Source organism: Neltuma alba, unplaced genomic scaffold (genome assembly GCF_004799145.2).
Source record: "Neltuma alba isolate B1F8T4 unplaced genomic scaffold, ASM479914v2 tig00011850_pilon, whole genome shotgun sequence".
Taxonomy (NCBI): domain Eukaryota; kingdom Viridiplantae; phylum Streptophyta; class Magnoliopsida; order Fabales; family Fabaceae; genus Neltuma; species Neltuma alba.
Window position 1 is genome coordinate 872,423 of NW_021636455.1, and position 21,546 is coordinate 893,968.

At 35.4% G+C, this 21,546-nt stretch overlaps 4 protein-coding genes across 5 annotated transcripts; 1 reads left to right on the forward strand and 3 right to left on the reverse strand.

The window, feature by feature from the left end:
- Window positions 1-52: 52 nt before the first annotated feature.
- LOC114718466 (uncharacterized WD repeat-containing protein C2A9.03) lies at window positions 53-6,149 on the forward strand. Its single transcript, XM_028903785.1, has 10 exons — window positions 53-473; window positions 1,109-1,247; window positions 1,346-1,513; window positions 1,645-1,731; window positions 2,941-3,075; window positions 3,621-3,731; window positions 3,835-3,926; window positions 4,107-4,212; window positions 4,793-4,879; window positions 5,410-6,149. The coding sequence occupies exons 2-10, from the start codon at window positions 1,116-1,118 to the stop codon at window positions 5,821-5,823; spliced, it is 1,332 nt and encodes a 443-aa protein (XP_028759618.1). The 5' UTR covers window positions 53-473; window positions 1,109-1,115; the 3' UTR covers window positions 5,824-6,149.
- A 1,164-nt stretch (window positions 6,150-7,313) lies between these two features.
- LOC114718421 (eukaryotic translation initiation factor 3 subunit H) lies at window positions 7,314-11,798 on the reverse strand. Its single transcript, XM_028903718.1, has 12 exons — window positions 11,656-11,798; window positions 11,463-11,542; window positions 10,790-10,906; window positions 10,601-10,704; window positions 10,033-10,099; window positions 9,721-9,854; window positions 9,569-9,617; window positions 8,826-8,897; window positions 8,643-8,744; window positions 8,466-8,533; window positions 7,788-7,940; window positions 7,314-7,624 (listed from the first exon to the last, which is right to left on the reverse strand). The coding sequence occupies exons 1-12, from the start codon at window positions 11,663-11,665 to the stop codon at window positions 7,567-7,569; spliced, it is 1,014 nt and encodes a 337-aa protein (XP_028759551.1). The 5' UTR covers window positions 11,666-11,798; the 3' UTR covers window positions 7,314-7,566.
- Window positions 11,799-13,480: 1,682 nt separating this feature from the next.
- LOC114718416 (protein WHAT'S THIS FACTOR 1, chloroplastic) lies at window positions 13,481-16,043 on the reverse strand. 2 transcript variants are annotated; one of them, XM_028903714.1, is made up of 3 exons: window positions 15,843-16,043; window positions 15,349-15,508; window positions 13,481-15,192 (listed from the first exon to the last, which is right to left on the reverse strand). In XM_028903714.1, the coding sequence occupies exon 3, from the start codon at window positions 15,156-15,158 to the stop codon at window positions 13,686-13,688; it is 1,473 nt and encodes a 490-aa protein (XP_028759547.1). In that variant the 5' UTR covers window positions 15,159-15,192; window positions 15,349-15,508; window positions 15,843-16,043; the 3' UTR covers window positions 13,481-13,685. The 2 variants fall into 2 exon arrangements, with proteins under 2 accessions (XP_028759547.1, XP_028759545.1); XM_028903712.1 differs by lacking the exon at window positions 15,349-15,508.
- Window positions 16,044-19,304: 3,261 nt separating this feature from the next.
- Window positions 19,305-21,086, reverse strand: LOC114718417 (uncharacterized). Its single transcript, XM_028903715.1, has 2 exons — window positions 20,515-21,086; window positions 19,305-20,059 (listed from the first exon to the last, which is right to left on the reverse strand). Exons 1-2 carry the CDS (start codon window positions 20,628-20,630, stop codon window positions 19,396-19,398), a joined length of 780 nt encoding a protein of 259 aa, XP_028759548.1. The 5' UTR covers window positions 20,631-21,086; the 3' UTR covers window positions 19,305-19,395.
- Window positions 21,087-21,546: the final 460 nt, after the last annotated feature.

Sequence of the window (21,546 nt, forward strand, 5' to 3'; positions counted from 1 at the left end):
TGATCCCGGGCAATGGCGGGGCACAATTACCAATTTACCATTCCCAGAGAGAGAGAGAGAGAGAGAGAGGAGGAAGCATGAAAGAAGCATGCATGAGAAAGAATGAACGAATGGGATTGGGGCAAATCCCCAGGGCTCCCCATCGCGATTCGCAAAGCTATAATACAGATAGCGTGCCTTGCCGCGCATCGATCTCATTCTCAAATCCTCTTTGCCTTTACCCGATTCACAACAAAGGCGGTTCCAATCTTACCCTCAAATGCCCCAATCCTCTTTCTGCAGTCATTGCTCCTTCAACCAAAACAACCCCTCCCCCCAACAAAAAAACTCATTGCCATCATTTGAGAGAGAAGCCCCTCCTCACCGGCCGCGCCTTCTCTCTCACCCTCACTCGCCTCTCTACAACACTAATTCCCCCTCTTTAACCCTCCGTCTTTGCTCTTCTTCTTCCTCGTAACTCGCCTCTTTTACAGGTAACTCCGTCGGTCCTCTGCCTCCTTCCCCCCCCCCCCCAACTTCCTTTACATGGCTTCCCTTTTCATCTCCTCCTCCTCGTCCTCTCCCTGATGCATACGCAGGAAAAGAAAATTTTAGCGTCGCCACTTGACAGCACTTTTTCTTTTTGGTGGCTTTTCATGTTATGCCATTCTTTTCTCCCCATAGATTTCTCTGTTCTTCATGTTGATTTTATTTCTGACTCAGTAAAGGTTTTTTCTTTTATGGTTCTCATGAAGAATTGCCGCCTCTTCCAGTCGCTTCATATGTGCTGATTTGGGATTGGTTGTGAACTGCTAAGATACTCTCTTTTCAGTGAATTATGATTTTTCAAATCTGGGTTTTGTTTCTATTGTGCATATATTCGATTATCCACTAGAAATCTATTGAGTATTCTTTAAGGGGAAAAAGTGCTGGAATGGAATGTTAGGCTTTGCCCATACCATGCTGTGTTTTGCTTCGTGCCTCCAGCGATAGTTTTATATTTATAGTTTTGCAGTTCAGGGTCATTCTTCTCTTGCACAATCTTCTCCTTTATCCTTTTTCCTCGTGCCACGGGTTATTACTTGCTAAGAATGAAGCTTTACTAGGTTTAAAATTTTGCCTGGTGCAGGTATAGCATGTCCTACCATAACCTGTACGAATTTGATTATATGGCTGGAGCTGATGAAATGGAAGATTTCATTGATGAGATAGAAGATGAAAACTACGGCGGATGTGGCGAAGATATGGGTGTCGATGAATATGAAATGGTCTGTATTCTTCTCTTTGGTTAGGACTATTATTCTTGCACTATTTCATTTATTTATTTTGATAAAATTTTGTTTTGGTTGGTGCTTAACTGGAGCAGCTTACAAAGGTAACCGATACATCCGCTGCTCAAGCACGAAAGGGGAAGGACATTCAAGGTATTCAGTGGGAGAGGTTGAACATAACGAGAGAAAGGTACAGATTGACAAGGCTTGAACAGTACCGAAATTATGAGAATATTCCATCGTCTGGGGAAGCTGTAGACAAGGTCTTACTTTCCTGAACTTTTACTCCTCTGCTGCTTTCATTGAGAATGTAGTTGATTTTTAGAGGGTGAGAGAGGTTTACTTGGCATCCTAAGAAGACAAGTATCCTAATTTTCAAATTCTTTTGTCTCAGGAGTGCAAACAAATGGAGAAGGGTGGAAATTTCTATGAATTCTTTCATAATACAAGATTGGTCAAACCTACTATTCTTCATTTTCAGGTTCGATTATTTTCCAGTATGCTCCTATGTTTTCTGAATGGCTTTTAAGCATTGCAATATCTGCTTCATGAAAGTTAAGTTACAAGCCCACATTTTATTTTTCGGAAGTCAAAATCGCTTGTTGCTCTCTTCTACATCAGTTATGGAAGGTACAGGCTTCTGTGAGCTAAATGCATGCATCACGGATGGCAATCTGCATTGGCTTTGAATATGATTGACCAGTGGTGGGGTCTGTGATTCTGTATTTATTTACAGCTGGTGTATAAATTTCACCAGCACATATTCTTTTCTAGGAAGTTAAATGTGAAAGGTTCCCTCAAGGAACTAGATCTCTACAATGGCTTGTGCAAGTTGCACCAGAAAGATGCATATCTGAGCCAAGTGAGGCGCTAATTTAAGAAAATTCATGCTGTGTGAGAGCCAATAGAATATAAATGTAAATTTGGAATAACATTCTGAATACAAATTAACTAGCCAAACATAATAATCACTGAGTCATAAGATGCTATAATGTTAAAAGCACTTGTTAAGTTACTAGTATCACTATTTTAGCATGATAATTATTAATCATAACTCAATAATATTAACTACGTTTATGAAGTCATTATTCAAGCCAGAAGTTTTAAGTTACTAGTATCACTATTTTAGCATGATAATTATTAATCATAACTCAATAATATTAACTACGTTTATGAAGTCATTATTCAAGCCAGAAGTTAACTAATTAACCTTACAACCCAAGAAATGCAAGTGACTATGGTCCCTTGTGGGCGGCCTTTTCTCTCATTGCGTTTATAAAGTCATAAAATGCTAATAGCTTGAATATTTTAGAGTTAGCATAACTATCTTATTTCTGAGCCTGGGTTGGGCTTGTGAGATTAAGTTTTGTAGTGTTAATTTTGGGTGGTTTTTTCTTCCATAGGCACTTAAGGTGCTTGCTTATCTGTTCCTCTTTCATCTGTGAGAGACACTAGCCCCGAATAACACCTTGCCTCCACAACATAGGCACTGAGGCAAGCTCCTTTAAGTACCTTGGCTCTTTCATTTTATAAAAAGTCACCATGATTATTACTTTCCTTTAACCTACAGATGTTGAATTCAAGTTATTTAGCTTCATATTACTTAAAATAATGTCAATTTTGCTAAATTGTTCTATTTATAGCATATGATGTTACGAAAGATTCATGTAGTTTTATAATGACTTTGCAGCTGAGGAATTTAGTTTGGGCTACCTCAAAACATGATGTTTATCTTATTTCAAACTACTCTGTCATGCACTGGTCTTCTTTAACGGGCAATTTGTCAGAGATCATCAATTTCGCAGGACATGTAGCACCTACTGAGGTAAGGATGTCTAACCAACCCTGTTTATCCGTTGAGCAAAGAAAGAAACAAAGAAGATTTGTATTTCTTCACACCTCATTGATGCAAGTCTAATATGATGATTTGCATTTGTCCCAAGCCCACCCCCTACTGGGTGGTGAGGTTTATATAATGGTTTCAGCCTCTGGCTGCGCTGGGTCATTTGGAGCTTGGTAAAGCTAGGTTGATTTTTGTGAACTGAGGATAGTTGCTGAATAACAACATGCTGAACCCTAGAATTATTTAGAGGTGCTTAAATGAGTTCTTTCAATTGTCTGTTTGGAAGGGAATGACTGGTTGCTCGATGGGGCTGAGCCCTAGGCATGCTATTCAGTAAAATGTTAGGTCTTGAAATTGATGGACTTTGGAACTCCAAAATGTTAAAACATGCTATAACTGGTATTTGGTGCCTTGCCCTGCGAGTGGAAGAAAACTTGTGCAACAAAAGTTCTTTAAACGTTTGTGGTTTAGTTAATACGCTTGTATATTTATAATTTATCTGCTAAGACTATTATTTTGCCTCGTAGAAACATGCTGGAAGTTTGCTGGAAGGCTTTTCACAAACCCAGATTAGCACTTTGGCTGTCAAGGGAAATTTCCTTGTTGCCGGGGGGTTCCAAGGAGAGCTTACTTGCAAGGTGAGTGCACATGATTGATAGCTTATCACGAGCGCGCATGATTGATAGCTTATCATATAGATAGGTTTTGATGTAAATTTTGATATCTGTTCATTTAATGCAGCGTTTGGACAAGAAAGGAGTAAGCTTTTGTACGCGGACCACATATGATGACAATGCAATCACGAATGCAATTGAAATATATGACAGTTTGAGGTATTTCTCATGCAAAGTTTTGAATTTTGGTTTCTGTATTGAGAAGAGGAGGATAAGGAATCCTTTCTATGTGAAGGACCAAAACTGATACAAGATATAGAAATAAAAATAGTAGTTAGTACTCGGCATTTATTTGTCATTAATTTTGGATCAGGTTTTTTGACATTTAAACTCTTGCAGGGGTGGAACACATTTTATGGCGTCCAACAATGATTGTGGAGTACGAGAGTATGACATGGAAAAGTTTCAGCCATTAAATCATTTCCAGTTCCCTTGGCCAGTGAATGTGAGTTATTTCTTCCCATTAAGCTTACTGTGTGTGTTTCTTCGCTTATTCTTTCCTTTTTTCACATGATATCATATTTCCTTGCAGGTTAATTTCATTTTTCCTTTTAAAATTCTTATATTCTCTTGACGTGATTTATTTAAACTTTGCATGACAAACACATTGTTTCACTGTACCTGAATCGTTTCTGTTTGCAAATCCTCTATTAACTCTGATCTTTCAATATTTTTTGCCCTCTAGAATTACAAACCATTCATTTCAATGATCTCAAATCTATATCTCACTCACACACAACAAATTCTTTTTGTGTTAGAATAAATATCAATCCATATTTGAGACTTCATGTTCGTTTCAACTTTTAGTATTAATTTTTTTTCAAGGATTTTTATTAAAAAAAATTGAAGTTTAAACATGAATTAATTAACGCAAGTTCTTATGCTTGCTTTCATTGTGAATTAAGAGTTGATGTTGATAAGACAAATAAAGTTGAGTTCAAACTTCAAACGGTTTGACTCTTCATAGTGAGTGACTTGAATCTCATGTACACAGCTTTGGCGTCTAACTTGTGTTCTTCTTGCAGCACACATCAATCAGCCCAGATTGTAAGCTTATGAGTGTTGTTGGGGACAGCCTAGATGGATTACTAGTGGATCCACAAAATGGCAAGGTATATAGTTTTTCTCATTCTATGTATCCTCTTAGAATTTATAGTAGGCTTTCTAGTTTTCCATTCTTTTGCTATCAAATTCTTCAACCTGCTTTTAGTCTGTCGTAAATTGGTATTTACAGTTTTCATGGTCGGGTCATAGATGTGTGTTGGGCTATAGTTTTCTCTATGGTTCATTGCAATTCTTTTTAAGGGAGGAGAAAAAAAGAAAAGTAAATGAAGTGCGAAATAAGGCTTCTGTGGAGAAGTAATTCCAATTTAAGAGCAATTAAGCCAGAGTATTAATATTCATTGACGAGTTGGGTGTCATCAACATATTGATTTCATAATCTACTCATCATTAGTTTATTTGCTAGAATTTCTCTTTTCCATAAAGGCATCTTCTTGAATCGTCCCCGGAAGGATTTTTTTTTTTTATAAAATAAAACTCTAGTGAATGCATATTTTGCTGACATCATCCATCTACTGCTGAGAGTAGCTAATGCTAACCTCCTCGAGATTCTGACTTGTCCGATTTGTTTGGATTTTAGACTGTTGCCACTGTGGTTGGTCATCGAGATTACTCATTCGCATCTGCATGGCACCCTGATGGACATATCTTTGCTACGGGCAACCAAGATAAGACTTGCCGAGTATGGGATGTCAGACGCTTGTCATCTCCGGTTGCTATTCTCAAGGGTAACCTTGGGGCTGCTCGATCCATTCGCTTTTCTTCCGATGGCCAATTTATGGTGGTTGCTGAACCTGCAGATTTTGTGCATGTGTATAGTACAAAGGCTGATTACAGAAAGCGTCAAGAGATTGATTTCTTTGGGGAAATTTCTGGGGTTTCCCTCAGTCCTGATGATGAGTCTATGTATATTGGAATCTGGGACCGTACTTATGCCAGCTTGCTTCAGTATAATAGGAGGCATTCGTATGGATACCTTGATTCCTACTTGTGAGCAAGGTGCATCCGAAGAATCATAAACATCATTAATGTTGATTCATAGAGCGCACTCATAAATGGTATCCTTTCTTTCTTGATGTGTGTCCCATTGCTGAAGACAACATCATAAGATATTTTTGGTTTATAGGAGATCACATTTGTATAGTTCGCTATAGAGATCAGACGTCTGCTTCCTTCTGTTGAGGTGAACGCCACCAGGAGGAATTGAGAACTGCTGTGTTGACATTAAGCCTAGAGTCTGTCATAATAACTGCTTCCTTCTCCATTACTTGAGTTTTATATCTGCAATTAAAAAGATTTGACTATTTATATTTTTTAAAATAGCATGACTCACTCCCTTTGCTCCTAATGAAATTTAATCGAATTATGCGGGTTATATTTGAAGTACATTTAGTAGAATCTGATTTTCTCTTCCTAATATAATTAATGAGAGATGGTTGAGATGTGTATTGACCAAAAAAAAAAACCAGAGAGAGACTGTCGGGGTGAGGAGAGAATTGTTGCGAGGTCTCAAGAAAAATATAATAATTAAAAGGTCCACTTAGATATAATGAAATTTCATTTTTTTTATTTGGGCTTTTATGGTATTATTCAGTTTTTAATATAAGAATTAGTTAACTATTTTAAATAAATTAAAAAAATTTGTTAAGTTAGTTATGTATAATAAATAAGAGTTGTTAATTAGAATTATTATTTAATGAAATCTTTAATATGTGTAATTAATATGAAAAAATAAATATAATAAACAAAATAGATTGAGATCTTGTATTTAAAATCAAATTGAATGTCAAACTAGTTTTTATATTAAAGGTAAGAGGTAGTAATTCTCTTTAAGATTATTATTTCTCCTTAAGATTATTAAGGGCATTTATGAAGTTAGGCATTAATACTTTACTAGATTTTTCAAAATTTAGTAGAGAGATCTTCTGAAATGTGTTCTGTAAAATGGAGTAGGGTATGAAAATCTACATTAGCACACTAAGGATAACTAGAAAGAGACGAGTTCATTTATCAGAAAAATAAGTCTGTCCTTATCATTGTGAAGTTCAAAATTATATTTATGATCCTTTTATATTTTCAATGTATAATCTATAATATTTCATATATTAAAAAATAACAGTTGAAGAAATATTTGTACTTTAAATTTAGTATCTACTAAAATTAAGAAATTTTAAAAGCTGCTACCGTCAGCCACCCAAATAACCACACATTTGCAAAGAAAATGACGGCACGTGCCTTGTTATTGAGATTACCCAAAAGGTAAGAACCCACATTCCGTGAGAGTGGCATGAAGCTCACGCCTTCACGGCATAGTCATCTAAAAACAATCGATGGCAAGGGAAAAAAAATAAAAAAATCAACAAACAATCGCTTTGGTTAGTGAGCCAATTATAACATCTATTAACTTTTTCTTAAACATGTTAAATATGACAATTCTCACACGAAGATTCCGTCCGTAAGCTTTTCATACTAAGCAAATTTAAGTTAACAAGGAGAAATAGCATTTTCTAATTCGCTGCGTATATTCACACAAAAAACCTTGACGAACTACCGTCGCATGTTTTGACCAATATTTTAATTATACAATGAGGGGTTCAGAAAATAAATAATACTCTGGGGTATTACATCCGTCTTAGCAGCAAAAATTTTCTAGCATTCAATCAAAGACATCAAATTCTTCATCCTATGAATGAAAATCAATCGGTGCAATGGGAGCAGTCTTCACCCAATTGGTTTATCAATCTTCTTGCAGAGCCTTCATCAAATAAAGTCTGTTGAAGCTCTGCCCTGATACCCTGCAAAACATGCAACAGAAAATGTAACTACGAAACCCTAATGATATACCATTTGGAAAAGAGCCAATGCATTTAAGTTTAAATTCGAGATCTAGACATCTAGACCTTGCTTCTCAGATGAGAAAATGAAAAACCAGGTCGGCATGTAAATCTCGTGACATACCCATTAATTTGGTTGCAGTAGTTAGCAATTTGGTTTGTTATGAGGAAGCTGTCCAATCGCGATGGCTCAGGGATCGGCTTGAAAATGGGATTTGATGGATCTTCCTCAGGTAATGGATCCTCTCCAGCAGTTTTACGTGCCATGTTTTCCGCCCTATAATGACAAACCAAAACAAGTGCTACAGTACCTCATTTGAAAGAAAAAACCAAGTCCGCAACACCAATGACATTCCAACTGCTTATCAAACCAGATCAGATATAACATGACCCCACAAAACTTGCAGAAAAATGCGTCAAACATATCCCCTCAATCCTCTCATCCCTAAATAACCTTCAAATGAAATGTTAGTTTGGGGGGAGGGGGGGGATGTTATGTTAGTTGCATCTAAACACTCCCAGTTCACTAAAGTCAAATATGTGAAATTTACACACTATCAGTACATCTTAATCCTCGATCTCAACTAAAACTCATATTGATACTGAACTCTTACATCAACTATTCCCCTTTTGATTTATTGATTGATGATTGGTATGGATGATTATAAAAAGCATGCTCACTATTAAATATGCAATTTTAGTCCCAGGCATTGTATCTCAAATGAGGCCACACAGAGACCAATATCATGTCAAACAATTATTTAAAGCCGTTGGTTTAAGCACTGATTGACCTAGAGCATACCTTCTCTTCTGAAGCCAAGCTTGCTGCTGGGCTTGCTGGCGTGACAAGCTCCGATAGTGAAATTGAAACTGAAATCGAAGAAACTTCAGTCAAATACATTTCCCCCCCAAAAAAAAAAAAAAAAAAATTCAAAGTGTCAACTGCTTCATGAAAATTATAGGGAAATCTTGTCAAAACCTTCTGCTGTTCTATTGACAAATCATCCATGCATTCAATCAAAAATTCCATATTCCTCTCCATTAACGAACTAGTTGACAATTGAAGACGATCATAATCACACTACAATGGCAGAACAACAGATCAGAATATCACTTAATTTTCAAGGAACTCAAACAATCCATGCCAAAGATCTTAGTTCACCTGGGTCACTGGTGTATCAGGTTCAAGTTCGGTCATAAAGGCACTGATAAGGGCTGAATTTGAAACTTTGATCTGATGAAAGAAGTAGTCAGGATGTAATAAAACCAACAAATTCAGAATATCAAGAAACTATATCATACAGGTTCATTACCAAAGAATACATAACACAAAAAATTTTATACCGATACCAGACACATTAAAAGATCATTCTAAATTGTTAAGGTAGCAAGAGGTTAAATGCATCAATTGTTTATGTATTGCATTTGGGATTGAGCAACCACGCCCATTGGTTAGTTATCCTTCACTTATGGGTCCTTATTAGCAAAACTTCCTTAACTTGTGAAGTTTTATCTAGACACTATTGAAAGGTAACTAACTAATTTAACCATCACTGATGGTTTAACCACAGTTGGACCAATAAATCAAAAATAAAAACCCTTTCAAGCATAACTGAGGGTCCAATATTCAGAACATTGATATTTTGCTACCAGCTTGTATAACTCTGCCTTACGATTTAAAAAGACTAGTCATCTAACGAACATCTTTCTCCTTTAACTAAATTTGCATTCGCTACAAATGGAATACAGCAACAATAATATGACAAGCAAATGACAAAAGAGATGTAGGGGAGCACCAAAGAGTTAGATAAACAATTTGTTTTAGGAAAGAATTACATTTCTAATGCAAGACATACATAACACTACTAATTCAAAGGTAGAATAACAGAGTTTAGGAAAGCTTACAGGTATCTCCTCGAAGATATCTACCCATGACAAGTTTTTCTCCCTCAGTCTATTCCATAAAATGAAAGAAATAAGAAATCCATTTTCTGAATGCAAAAGAAATCAAAACTTTCAATTTTAGGCGAGCATGATCACTAAATAAAACTTCATACTTCTCCCCTGTAATATTATTGCTGCGATAGAGTTCCATGAATGAGTCAGAGAGCTTCAAGGCCTTCAGAGCTAGGACACCTTGATCAGACCTTGATGGATCATATATTATGCAAACACAACGTCTTATGTTCTCCTGGAAAGCATAAGTAAATTTGAAGCTGATGAGATTATTTGAGAATGAGTTTCATTGTTTGGGAGACAGTAGAAAGAATTTCTTCATAACATTTACACTCAATAACATAAATTTCAATTTGTAAAAAATACCACATCTAGATTAAAAGTATGAAAGCAAAAGAGTTTTTAGCCATTACCTGGTAATTCATGAAAGTTTCAATTAGTTCCACCGTCTGAAAGGAACCAAGCAACGTAGACTGATACCTAGAAATTTATCAAGAATTATCCCATGCACAGTCCAAGATACTAAATTCACATAGATTAGAACAAAATTACAATATTCTAACACATTTGAGCATTTAAGAACTCATTGGAACACATAGCACTGGTAACCTTATGCCCCAATAACATGCGTGCAAACCGTTAAAAGCAACAGTCATGGCCAAGTTATTATGAGAAAAAAATAGAATAACAAGTTTGCGAGTTCCAAGGGGATGGCAATAAAAGGAGAGGCTGCTATTTTTTTCCTCAGATGAAAAGAAGCACCCGCTGGGAAATGCCTGCTGAGATGAGTAATTAACTCCGTGCACAAATTTTAAAAGTCAGAGCTCACACTATGCAACTTTTTCTAAACTATCAAAACAGTCTTAATATAAAAGAAATCAAAAGAGACTAAGAACAAGTAGTTTGTAACTTAATACACACGCTATCCCCTTCTTCCCCAATCATATGCACGCTATAAAGTCATAACTTCAACAAACGTACCACCCAACAGTATTATTGTCAACATTGACCTCCCTCAAGCATCTCATCATTTCGAGCTGGTAATTGGCACCATCAGCCTCAATTTCCTCATCCTCTTCCCTTATCTGTAATTATAAGCAACAAAATGCTAGTAACCAAGGCAGGGAATGGATGACGGTATAAGAGGAGGTAAAGGGAGCCATATAGTACCGGAAAGGGGAAACAGTTAGTAACTTCAAGAACACTGCCAACATCAAGCCCAAGAAGTTGTCCGGTGACTAAGGTAGGTGAATGGTCCTTACAATGTTTAATTATCTTCAAGATAACCTGTTCCATAAAAACTTATGATGCCACAGCAATCGGTATATCGACATTATGAAGAAAATGATTGAATACTCTCACAATTTTTTCAACTGCCTAAAAGATCTTTGCAAACTTATCTCCATGACATCAACAAAAAAACAAAGGTAAGTTAAGAAAACAAAACGAGAAAAATAGTTCGGGCATGATCATAGATGCAACTTGAACACAACATACTATATAATGAAAAGTTTCCATAAAAAAAACATCAAAAGCTTAGAACGTACTTAAATGTAGTATTAATCCTTCGTTTGCGGAAAACAAAGGGCTGATAAACATTCACATGCAAACAGATTCAACGCTATAATAAAATTCTCAACACCTTGGTGCAAAAACAAATTTGTTGAGAATAACAATTACGACTAGCAGTATCTATCACAACCACATAAAAGGACGTTTTCAATGCTTTATAAGTATTTTTGGTTTCTTTCTCCGTGTGCCTTTCACATCATCCTCATCAATTAAACTGCAGAGTTCAATTCAGAAGAAAACAAAAACAAAAACAAAAAAAATAGAAAAGTACCAATCCTTCCATCTGGATCACTCGAAGAGGGGGTGCAGCCTCCTCAGTTGCTGCCACTTGCAGGAAGGACTTAGCCATAGCTGCACAGTACAAGACACCAATGAGGACGACTTAGTGACAGTATCATTGCGCACGCGTGTATAGAAAAGGCCAAAAAACATCAAAGGAATAAAAAGGATCGTTCGGAGCGCACTGTTAGCCATGTTCCGAATGTCGTGGGATACGAGCTCTCCAAGCAGGGAAGAATCTGCGGTATGTGCCCACCAGAAGAAACCCTAAACCAGAAAGATGGCAGTTGCGGAAGAGAGAGAAACTCAGGGGATCTTCTGAGAAAGTGGACTGAGACCGAAGCAGCGCCCAATATGATATGTCACAGGATGAGGCCCATCTGGCCCATCCATAATGAGCCCATATCTTGTGGCCCAAAAAAATCAATTGTAAAGTTTATAGTTTTACCCAAAAAAGTGTAAAATTTATATATGAAAGTCCCGGTATTCATAAGTTAATGAGCGGTGAAATTTTTTCTGTTTCATATAATTTTTTTTATGGTCCAATCTTTTTTTCACACACATTAATAGGATTCAAATGTTTTTTTTAATACACTGGAAAAAGGATTCAAATGTTTAGAAAATGGTATAATGTCTAAGAATTATTTTAGTGGTTTATCTCTTGTTTATCACACGGAAAAATAATGTATAGTTACATTAATTTATTAAAATGACGAAAAAGATATTGGTGTTTATTATTTTTCACGAAAATAGAAATTAATTTCATATTTTTACAAATAAATAAATTATGAATGTAAGAATTCCATAAAGCTTTCAAAAGGCATCTGTTTATGATTTAATATGCGGTTTGGAAACTTTCAAGGAAGAATTCCAATCAAATATAATTAGCAAAAAGTCTTAATGATAACAGTAATAACAAGTTCCAAAACAATTTTTAACTTGTCATTAAAAATTTTTATAGTTATTTTCTTTTCTTAAGATCTCATTATAATTCTCCCAACTTTTAAAGAGAATGATTCCACTTTGGGAGAACAACCTAAATTGTTTGATTTTTATAATTGTTTCTGACCACCAGACTTTTTATAGCTTTATCTCTTCAAATCGAACAACTAATACTAGTTCGTTTGACTTTTATTTTGTTTTAAATATAAGACTTCAATTTACTTAGTCTTTTATATTTATCTTTTTTTTTTTTCAAAATAATCCTTACAATAATAATAGTTCTAACTAATACACTTAATTAACAAGAATATTTTACAAAAAATAACAACTATTTATTATAAATAACTAACTTAATTAATTTTTTTTATCTACTCAAATTAGTCAATTAGCACTTATATTAAATACTGGAGATAATATTAATTAATATATTTTCAGCAAGGTTAGAGTAAGTATTATTTTCGTAATCAGAAGTAGCTTTCAAAAGGCATCTATTTATGATTTAATATGCGGTTTGGAAACTTTCAAGGAAGAATTCCAATCAAATATAATTAGCAAAAAGTCTTGGTGATAACAGTAATAACAAGTTCCAAAACAATTTTTAACTTGTCATTAAAAAATTTTTATAATTATTTTTTTTCTTAAGATCTCATTATAATTCTCCCGACTTTTAAAGAGAATGATTCCACTTTGGGAGAACAACCTAAATTGTTTAATTTTTATAATTGTCTCTGACCGCCAGACTTTTTATAGCTTTATCTCTTCAAATCGAACAACTAATACTAGTTTGTTTGACTTTTATTTTGTTTCAAATATAAAACTCTAATTTACTTAGTCTTTTATATTTATCCCTTTTTTTTCAAAATAATCCTTATAATAATAGTTCTAACTAATACACTTAATTAACAAGAATATTTTACAAAAGATAACAACTATTTATTATAAATAACTAACTTAATTTTTTTAATCTACTCAAATTAGTCAATTAGCACTTATATTAAATGCTGGAGATAATATTAATTAATATATTTTCAGCAAGGTCAGAGTAAGTATTATTTTGGTAATCAGAAGTAACCCTTTTAAAATGCGTATACTCATTCTGACACATATTCTCGTACATGTTCACCGTAACACAACTAATACCAATTCACATGCATCACATTCACACACACTGATAGGAGGGTGGGAACTTCCAAACTAGCAAACCCCCTCTAACTAGCCATTAACTCCCATGTAACATGTTCTTACTTCGATTCTCTGAATTACTCTCAAGGTACTACCAAGGTTGCACTTGTGCTCCTGCCAAATCACTTTGACTAGAAGATCCAGCAGTCCAAAACTCCCCATTCTTATTTTGGGCAAGAAACTTGCTTTTGTCGTCGTCCTCATCATCAAAATCCAAATCCTCAAATAAATCCTCAAAACCATCATCATAGCCATTTTTAAAGTTATCAATCTCATAATCATCGACGTCATCATTATCATCCGCATCAACCTCATAACTGGCACTGACACGACCAGCATCCTTGTCAATCCTAGACATTCTTCTTTCCCATCTCATTCTTTTGGATTCCCTAGCCAACGCCGTCCATTGATCTTGTAGGGTCAATAGCTTATCCTTCTCTAACAGCTTACCCTTCTCATCAAACTTCTCAACCAGGAACACAGAATCCCTTTGCCCTTTTAAACTGACATAAAATAACTCTGGGTGCCTCAGGATCATACCTCTCAACTTGTTTGGTAGCCCAAACTCCTTTCTGAAATGGGTCAAGTGGTCTACCAAAGTCCTCTTTTCAACCGTCATTCCAAGAACCTCTCTAACTACAGCACAAGATCTCTTCTCTGCCTCGACCGACTCCTTTTCCAGACTTTCAATAGGGGTCCTATAAGGACACACTTCAGGCATCTCTTCAAATTTTATTAAAAAATCTTGGTGGCGTCTCTTTACATTAAGCCCCTTTCGGAGTCTCAATTGCTTGAACTTCAAAGGTCTGTCAACTATTAAATCACAAGAGTGGGATGCAGGAGAGGGCAGAGACAGCGCCAAGCTGGAGTCCCAGGATACAAGCTCAAGTGCACGACCATAGGAAGTATCAATAGTTTTGAATCTATCTGGGTGGTCATTGCACAGCCTGGATCGAAAATTAGGAGGAAGGCCAAGATCCGGAGCTAGGTGAACCAACTTTGACAAGACAAGCCGATGATGAGAAGATAGCATAAGAAGTTTCTGGAGTTTAATTGCCAAGGAGGTGGAAACAGCATCTTTGAGACTCAATTCCTCGGCAGCAAGAGATGCGGCAGCTGGAGTTAGACGAACACACAGTTGAGGATACGGCTTTGTAGCATTGAGTGGCGTTGGAGGATATGGGATGGTGAAGAATTCAAAGATGGATGGATAGCGATGGATCATAGCAAGTAGAGAACGAGGTGAATAAAGATTTAGATATGACCGGCATTTCGTGAGAATGTGAAGTGGAAGATAGTGTTTTGGCTTAGAAAGAAGTAAAGTGACCAGTTTTTGAACAAAACGAATTTTATTCTTTTTAACAACATGCCTGTCAAGTGACCTGTCCCGCACAAGTTTGAGAGAGGAACAAGAAACAGAAACAGAAACATTGCCTAGGCAGTGTCTATTTCTTAGGTTTCTGCTAATGGGAGGGGACATCGGAATTTCACCGGAAAGAAAGTTGGAATTGAGGGAAGTAACTAGCCTGTCATTGCTGAGTGAAGAATGAAGGCACAATGCCATTTTTAAGGGCTTCAAGCAATCACATATTCATAACCTGTGAAAAAATTAAGTCAAGAATAAAAATAATGAATATTTTGAAACCACGTGTCATGTGATTAGTTAGAGTACCAATGTCAGACTTAAATTTCCTAAGACATATTCCTAACCACGGAACATATTAGGTTATGGGTAACAACGTTTCTCAACTTATCAGCAGTTAATTTGACAAAATTTTACAACAGGATACACCAAAGTGTCATTGGGGCAAGAAAATATGACTATCAGAAACTCCTCTCTGAAATTAAAGTTCACTGGTTATGTATACACTAGTATTCTAGCCTCAACAGAAATAACGTGCAGGCGTAGAAATTCTGTTAAGTGAAAAATTGAAAAGATAAAGCTGCATATTCTTAAACTTCAAAATAATAAAATTCTTTTATTTGGCGGTAAAAGAAAAAAAAATCATAGAATTGTAACAACCATAAAATCATGAAATTCTAACAACCATACTCGAATCTAATACATTCAACAGGCAAATATCATCGGCAAAAGATGGCGTTTAGCCATCAAAAGAGCAACAGGAAGCTGCATATAAAGAGGCAAACATCTTTCTCTGCTCATAAAAATCAATTTGGCTTTATCTGTGACGAAGGCTCAGGAAATTGAAAAGTGCAAACAACCGAAAACTCAAATGAAAAAACTAACCTTCAATATTTGCTTAAGCTGAAGCGGCAGACCTGGCGAGGGAGGAGAAGGATAGAAGGAAGACGGCGGACTGCCTAGTGCCTACTGCGATTCTGCGAAGGCGTGAAGGTGATCTGCGAAGGCATCTTAGCGTGAAGGGGTGAAGCCCAACTGCCGAAGGTTGAGTAGGAGATTGAAGGTGGAGGGGAATTGAAGAACGCGCGCGTGACTGCGTCGGCTTCTCTCTGCCAGCGTGAGATAATAGGAAGAGATTTTTAAGGGCAAAATAGTAAAGTGGATTTAAATCATTTACTAGTTTTAAAATATACATAGAGGCGGCCCCTGGACGGCGCATCCGATCGTCTGTAAACCTTTTTAAACGAAGGAGTTAAGGACCACGCTTATATTTTATGAGATTTAGAATGAAATTATAATTAAAGGATTAGCTTTTTAGCGCTTAAAAATAAAAGAGCCAGCTCTTTAAGGTTGAGGATAAGTCCTTTTAAACCTGTCTATTTTCTTTATTATTATCAAGATGTTTATATAATTATGAATTAATCTTTTATGAATGAGTTTGAACTAGAAAATTATTTAGAAAAACCAATACTTAAACTAAATAATTGAAAGAATTATGTGTCTTGAAACGATAAAGTATAGTTAAAATTAATTTCCAATTATTTTAAGGATGACATCTGATATTATTAGCATTCCAATAATTATAGTAGGTAAAAAAAAATATTTTTTTACATCAGTTCACATGTCTTAACAAAGTGTGTATATATATATATAATCTTATTCTAACAAATGCTCGACTCTCATGTATACTCACAATTGTTGCATAGTTCTACTTTTGATAAGGTGATGAAAACAAAAACCTCAATATTTTAATTACTGAAAAAGAGTATGCTTGTAATGAAAAACAATCAAATATTGTTAATCTTCATGATCGTGATGAAGATGAAGATGATAATCATATTGATTTTGTTAATCTTTAACTACTTGGTTTTTATCGTTTTGCTTTCTTGTTTTATTTGGTTTTTTTTTTTTTAGACAATAGCTTATGAGTATTTGATGTCTTTTTCTATATACTATTAGTTTATTTTACTAATATTTATAATTTGAATAAAAAAGTTTACAAGATTTATTGTTTTATTTTTTATTTCAGCACAATTGAAAAGAATTTAAACTTTAAAAGGGTCTGCTCTTTTAGACCTTGAGATTATATGTCTGAAGGTTGGGTTTTAATAATATGATAATTTTAAGGCATGCAGAGTTTAAAATGCTGGTATTTTTAGACCCTGGTCCTTCGAAAATTAATCCTTTAGAACTGAGCCGGCTTTTAATGACATCTGCAAGCCCAAAAAATGGGAGCCTTTTCCTTTTCGAGTCTCCTTGTCCCTTTTTTTTTCGGGGCCAGCCAGTCCTCAGTCCATAGCCCTTAGTCCTTACCCTGATTGATCGACCAGAATCAAGTTCTTCACTCCTTCGAATCCCAACACAGTTTACTCACCCTCTTTAGTCTTTAGACACGATTCGGTCTTAACCAGTCTTAAAAATCCAACTTACCTAGACAGTTTTTAATTTGAAAAGAAAGGAAGATAAAATAACAGATTAAACCATCAATTCATTATCTATTGCCCAGCTCTTAAAGCCAATTATATTCAAGCATGAAGATCATCAGGCTTATAGTTACATACAAATGCAAGGTAACTGGCTTCTGTATGTGTACAACGTATGTGAACTACTTTTGAAGAAGGTGTAATTTTATTTTAGGATCTGATCACAGTTGAAGTTAAGAATATCTTTTAACTGCACACACACGCACATGCAGAGACAGGAATTAGTTTTATGACTTGTATATGCGATATCCCTCCTCTCGATTTTCCTTGCTTGTCGCGAAGATATCAAGTTCTGACTTTTTGACATTTTACGTATAAAACAGTATTGTAATAAAAGGATATTATATAGTATAATCTCCTCGTGATCATTACTTTCAGTGCTTTTAAGATCATTCTCAAGAGGTGCTGTTTCATATACTCTTCTGGTCTTATTTACAAAAGAAAGAGAGAAGGTTTTTTTTTTTTAATCCTGTTTATAACTCACTTTATTAAATTTTTAAGATGAATGTACTATTTTGTTCCTAGTGTAAATAATTTTTTTTTAAAAGTTGTACATATTAAATAAGAACAAAGTTGAGAAATTATTATATACTAAAAGTGCATTATAAATAGAATATCTTTTAATAACATTCTCAGTTGTGGCGTAAGAGAACTGGTTTATCCCATAGCTACTGCTAAAACATCCGCCATTGACCTTTTCTTGCATCTTCTTCTTCTATCCAACTTGCCTGACCTATGAAGTGTACACACGCTATATCCCTCCTCTCTCGGCTTCTCTAATTTCAGGTTACTTGCTAAGGTATCAAGTTCTTGCTTTGGACATTTTACGTGTAAAACTGTATTACAAACACACACACACAAACTTCATTATCTGCACTGATGTGTTCATGCATAGTTAATAATCTAGACAGTGGAACTCATCAAATGTCACATGAATTCGGACAACTGAACGACTTGATGGGAATTAAAATAAAAGAAATGAAATTGTGCATCAAAATTTCCAACAAACTTTTAATTTATCTGTGATGCGTTGGTCTTTTATATATACCTTCCAGTTGCTTCACATTCCTTTTGTTCTTTCAATTTTCGCTTCAGACAATAATATTACTAGCTGTGCTGCCTCTGCAGCAAATTATATCAGTACTTATGATTAGTAATGCTAATGCTAGTTTCGTCTCCACCTGAGATGTTGATTGTTAGGTATGAATTTTACTTTGAATTATTCTGAGTAGAATAACTAGCATATCCTGTTTTTGTGTTCTCCAATTATATCAACAATTAATGTTAGATACGTACAAGTATTTTTTACCAACAGGTACTTATTTATACCTATGTGCAAGTTTCTAGAAGCCTTGTTTTGGTCCAAATACAAAACATGTAATATTTACATTTTTTCCAATTCTACCCTTCCCCTCATTGAAATTGCCATTGATGAAGTGGTGTGAATTAATTATTTTTGTCTTATGTTTAATATCTATAACTGCATCAGACTCTAAATTATAAAGTCTGTATATGAATTTTTTTGATGAGATGATATTTGACACTGACTAAAAGTTGCTGTCCTGCATTGCAGACAACGATCAACACCGGTAAGAGGAAATTGGTATTAATGCTCTATGTTTCTGCCTATCAGCAAATGAATTCCTATGAAATACTATCCTTAGTTTGTTACCATTCATAGAATCAGCTATTAAAATACCAAACTAAATATTCTATAATTCTATTCCTCTCTCTCTTTACTTAGCTTTTTCTTTTTAAAAAAATTATATTTTAACGTCGCCATAAATAGTAAACGCAATATTTTGCAATTGTAGAGGTTCATAGTGTTTGAAAATGCTTGATGCCGAACCTCGAGCAAAATGCAGCAATAAAACCAGAACTGATAATCAGAAGGCTCAATATATTGATTTCCAATACAAACACATAGAAGAAAATGTACGGCACTGACATTGTGCCTAGCTTGTACAAGTTACATTAACATCAAAATTAGCTACCTCATGATCATCTCCTTCAGTGCTTTTAGGATAATTCTCAAGAGGTGCTGTTTCATGACAATACCCTTCAATAATATTCCCAGTTGCAGTGTAGGAGAACTGATTTATCCTATAGATTTCCTCTGAAGTACAATGCTTTGCAACTGCTAAAATATCCGCCATTGACCTTTTCTTGCATCTTCCTTTCCTTCTTCTTCTTCTATCTAACTTGCCTGATGGCTTTGATGAGCAATTCAGTACTTGGCTGCTATTTTTAAAACAATCTGGAGGTGGAATCGTACCCTCTTCCTGCAGGCTGGTCATCATAGCTTTTGATCTTTCTTCATTAGACAGAAAACCAGAATCACTGTGGTTTATAATATTCTGCTTCTTCAGTTCAAGGGGATGATGGTCCGGTGATTCAAATTTCAAAACTCTAACATTCTTATCATCATAATCTTGATCACAAGAATCGTTCAAGTTTGGTATCCCATTATGTGATGATTCACAAACTGAGTTATTATTATGCAGCCCAAAAGGTGGCAACACATTTCTCAGACCACGATCGAGACACATTCGCAGGTATTTCTCCGGAAATGGCCAGCTTTGGAGGAGACTTTTCTGACGGGAAGCAAATGCATACTGTCTGCAACAAATGGTTATATAAATAACATTCAAGATCCTTCTTTTATTGTTAACAAATTCCAACTTCATTCGTAAATAAGCAGTACTGATTTGAAATCATCAAATTTACGAAGCGCTGAAAGGCTATGGACAAAGTACACCCAAAAGGCACGGAAGTGCAAACACAAGTAATAAAGGTAGAATTTGGAACAAGAAATGTGCATAATCATTACCACAAAAGTGTATGGGAAGACAAGGGGTAACAAGCAGCAATGAACTGAGAATATTATCAGAGTTGTAAGGGTTGGAAAGATTATAACGAAATTATACCCAAACGGCACCTCAAATCACCGAAGTCAAAAGGATATGAAGCTCAAGAGATCAGACTAGGGTAAATAGAACATGCAATAATGATTCACAAAAAACCAGATGGGCAAGATAAATTCGTTTAGACAAAATTGAAGGCGTAGGTTGTACCTTATTGAGAATGTTTTAACATCTGCTTCACCTTCACTGTTTATTTCCTTCGAATCAATTTGCTGCTGTTGCAGAGAGTACGAGACCGCATGCGGGTTTTGTTGCTGAGCCAACATTTTTCAGCTAAGATTGAAATCCAATCTTGATATATAACCAGTAAAGGATGAATTTTTAAACAAAAACTACAACGAACCCGGTTTTAATTGAAGACTTTGAAACACTATATATGAAGTGGAGACCAAAACACTCATAAAATTACGAACTCACAGAAGAAAAATTGATAGCCTAGAACAAGCAAAAGAAAAATCAGAGATATATAGGCACACAATCTAAAAGTGGGTTCCCAGAACAAGAAAATCCGTTAAAAATAATATAAACAAAAGAACGAAACTGAAACAGCTGATTGGGTTTTCCAGAGAAATAAAACACGGTTCTTCACACAGACAAACGGTCAGAGAGAGATTACAAGCAAAAAGCCTTGAAATTGCAGAGGAAGGGAAGAGTCAGGTAAAACGGGTCATGGGTCGGCTTCGCAGCAAGTAGGTGGCGAAACCAAAGGGGAAGAAAACGAGAAAGAGGGAGAGAGATCCAAACAAGGTAGATGGAGCTGAGCCGGAAAGCGGAAGTGAGAGTACCAAGAGGGCGTTCTATTTTCTCTTTGTTGTCTTTTTTTTGGGTTTATAGTTTTGTTGACTTGCTTTAACCATCTCGAACGCGACTCAGTGCCGAATTTAATGTCGTTAATATTATTAACTTTTACTGGGCTAGTTTTGATTTTATATGGTCCTTGGTCATATGGAAAAAACAGGGCATTTAACAAAGTTCATGCCTTTTCCGAACATGAAATCGCACACCGTTGATCATTTATTTATTGCGCCTAAACGGCACTAGCGAAGTGAAACCAAGTGTGGTGATGAGTGGAGATTTTGCAGAACTCAAAGCGGGTAAAAATAAATAGCAGAATCAAATCAATCGACAATCTGGGTTAACCTAATTACTCATCAAGATTCCACCTTTTTGTTTTTCTTTCTC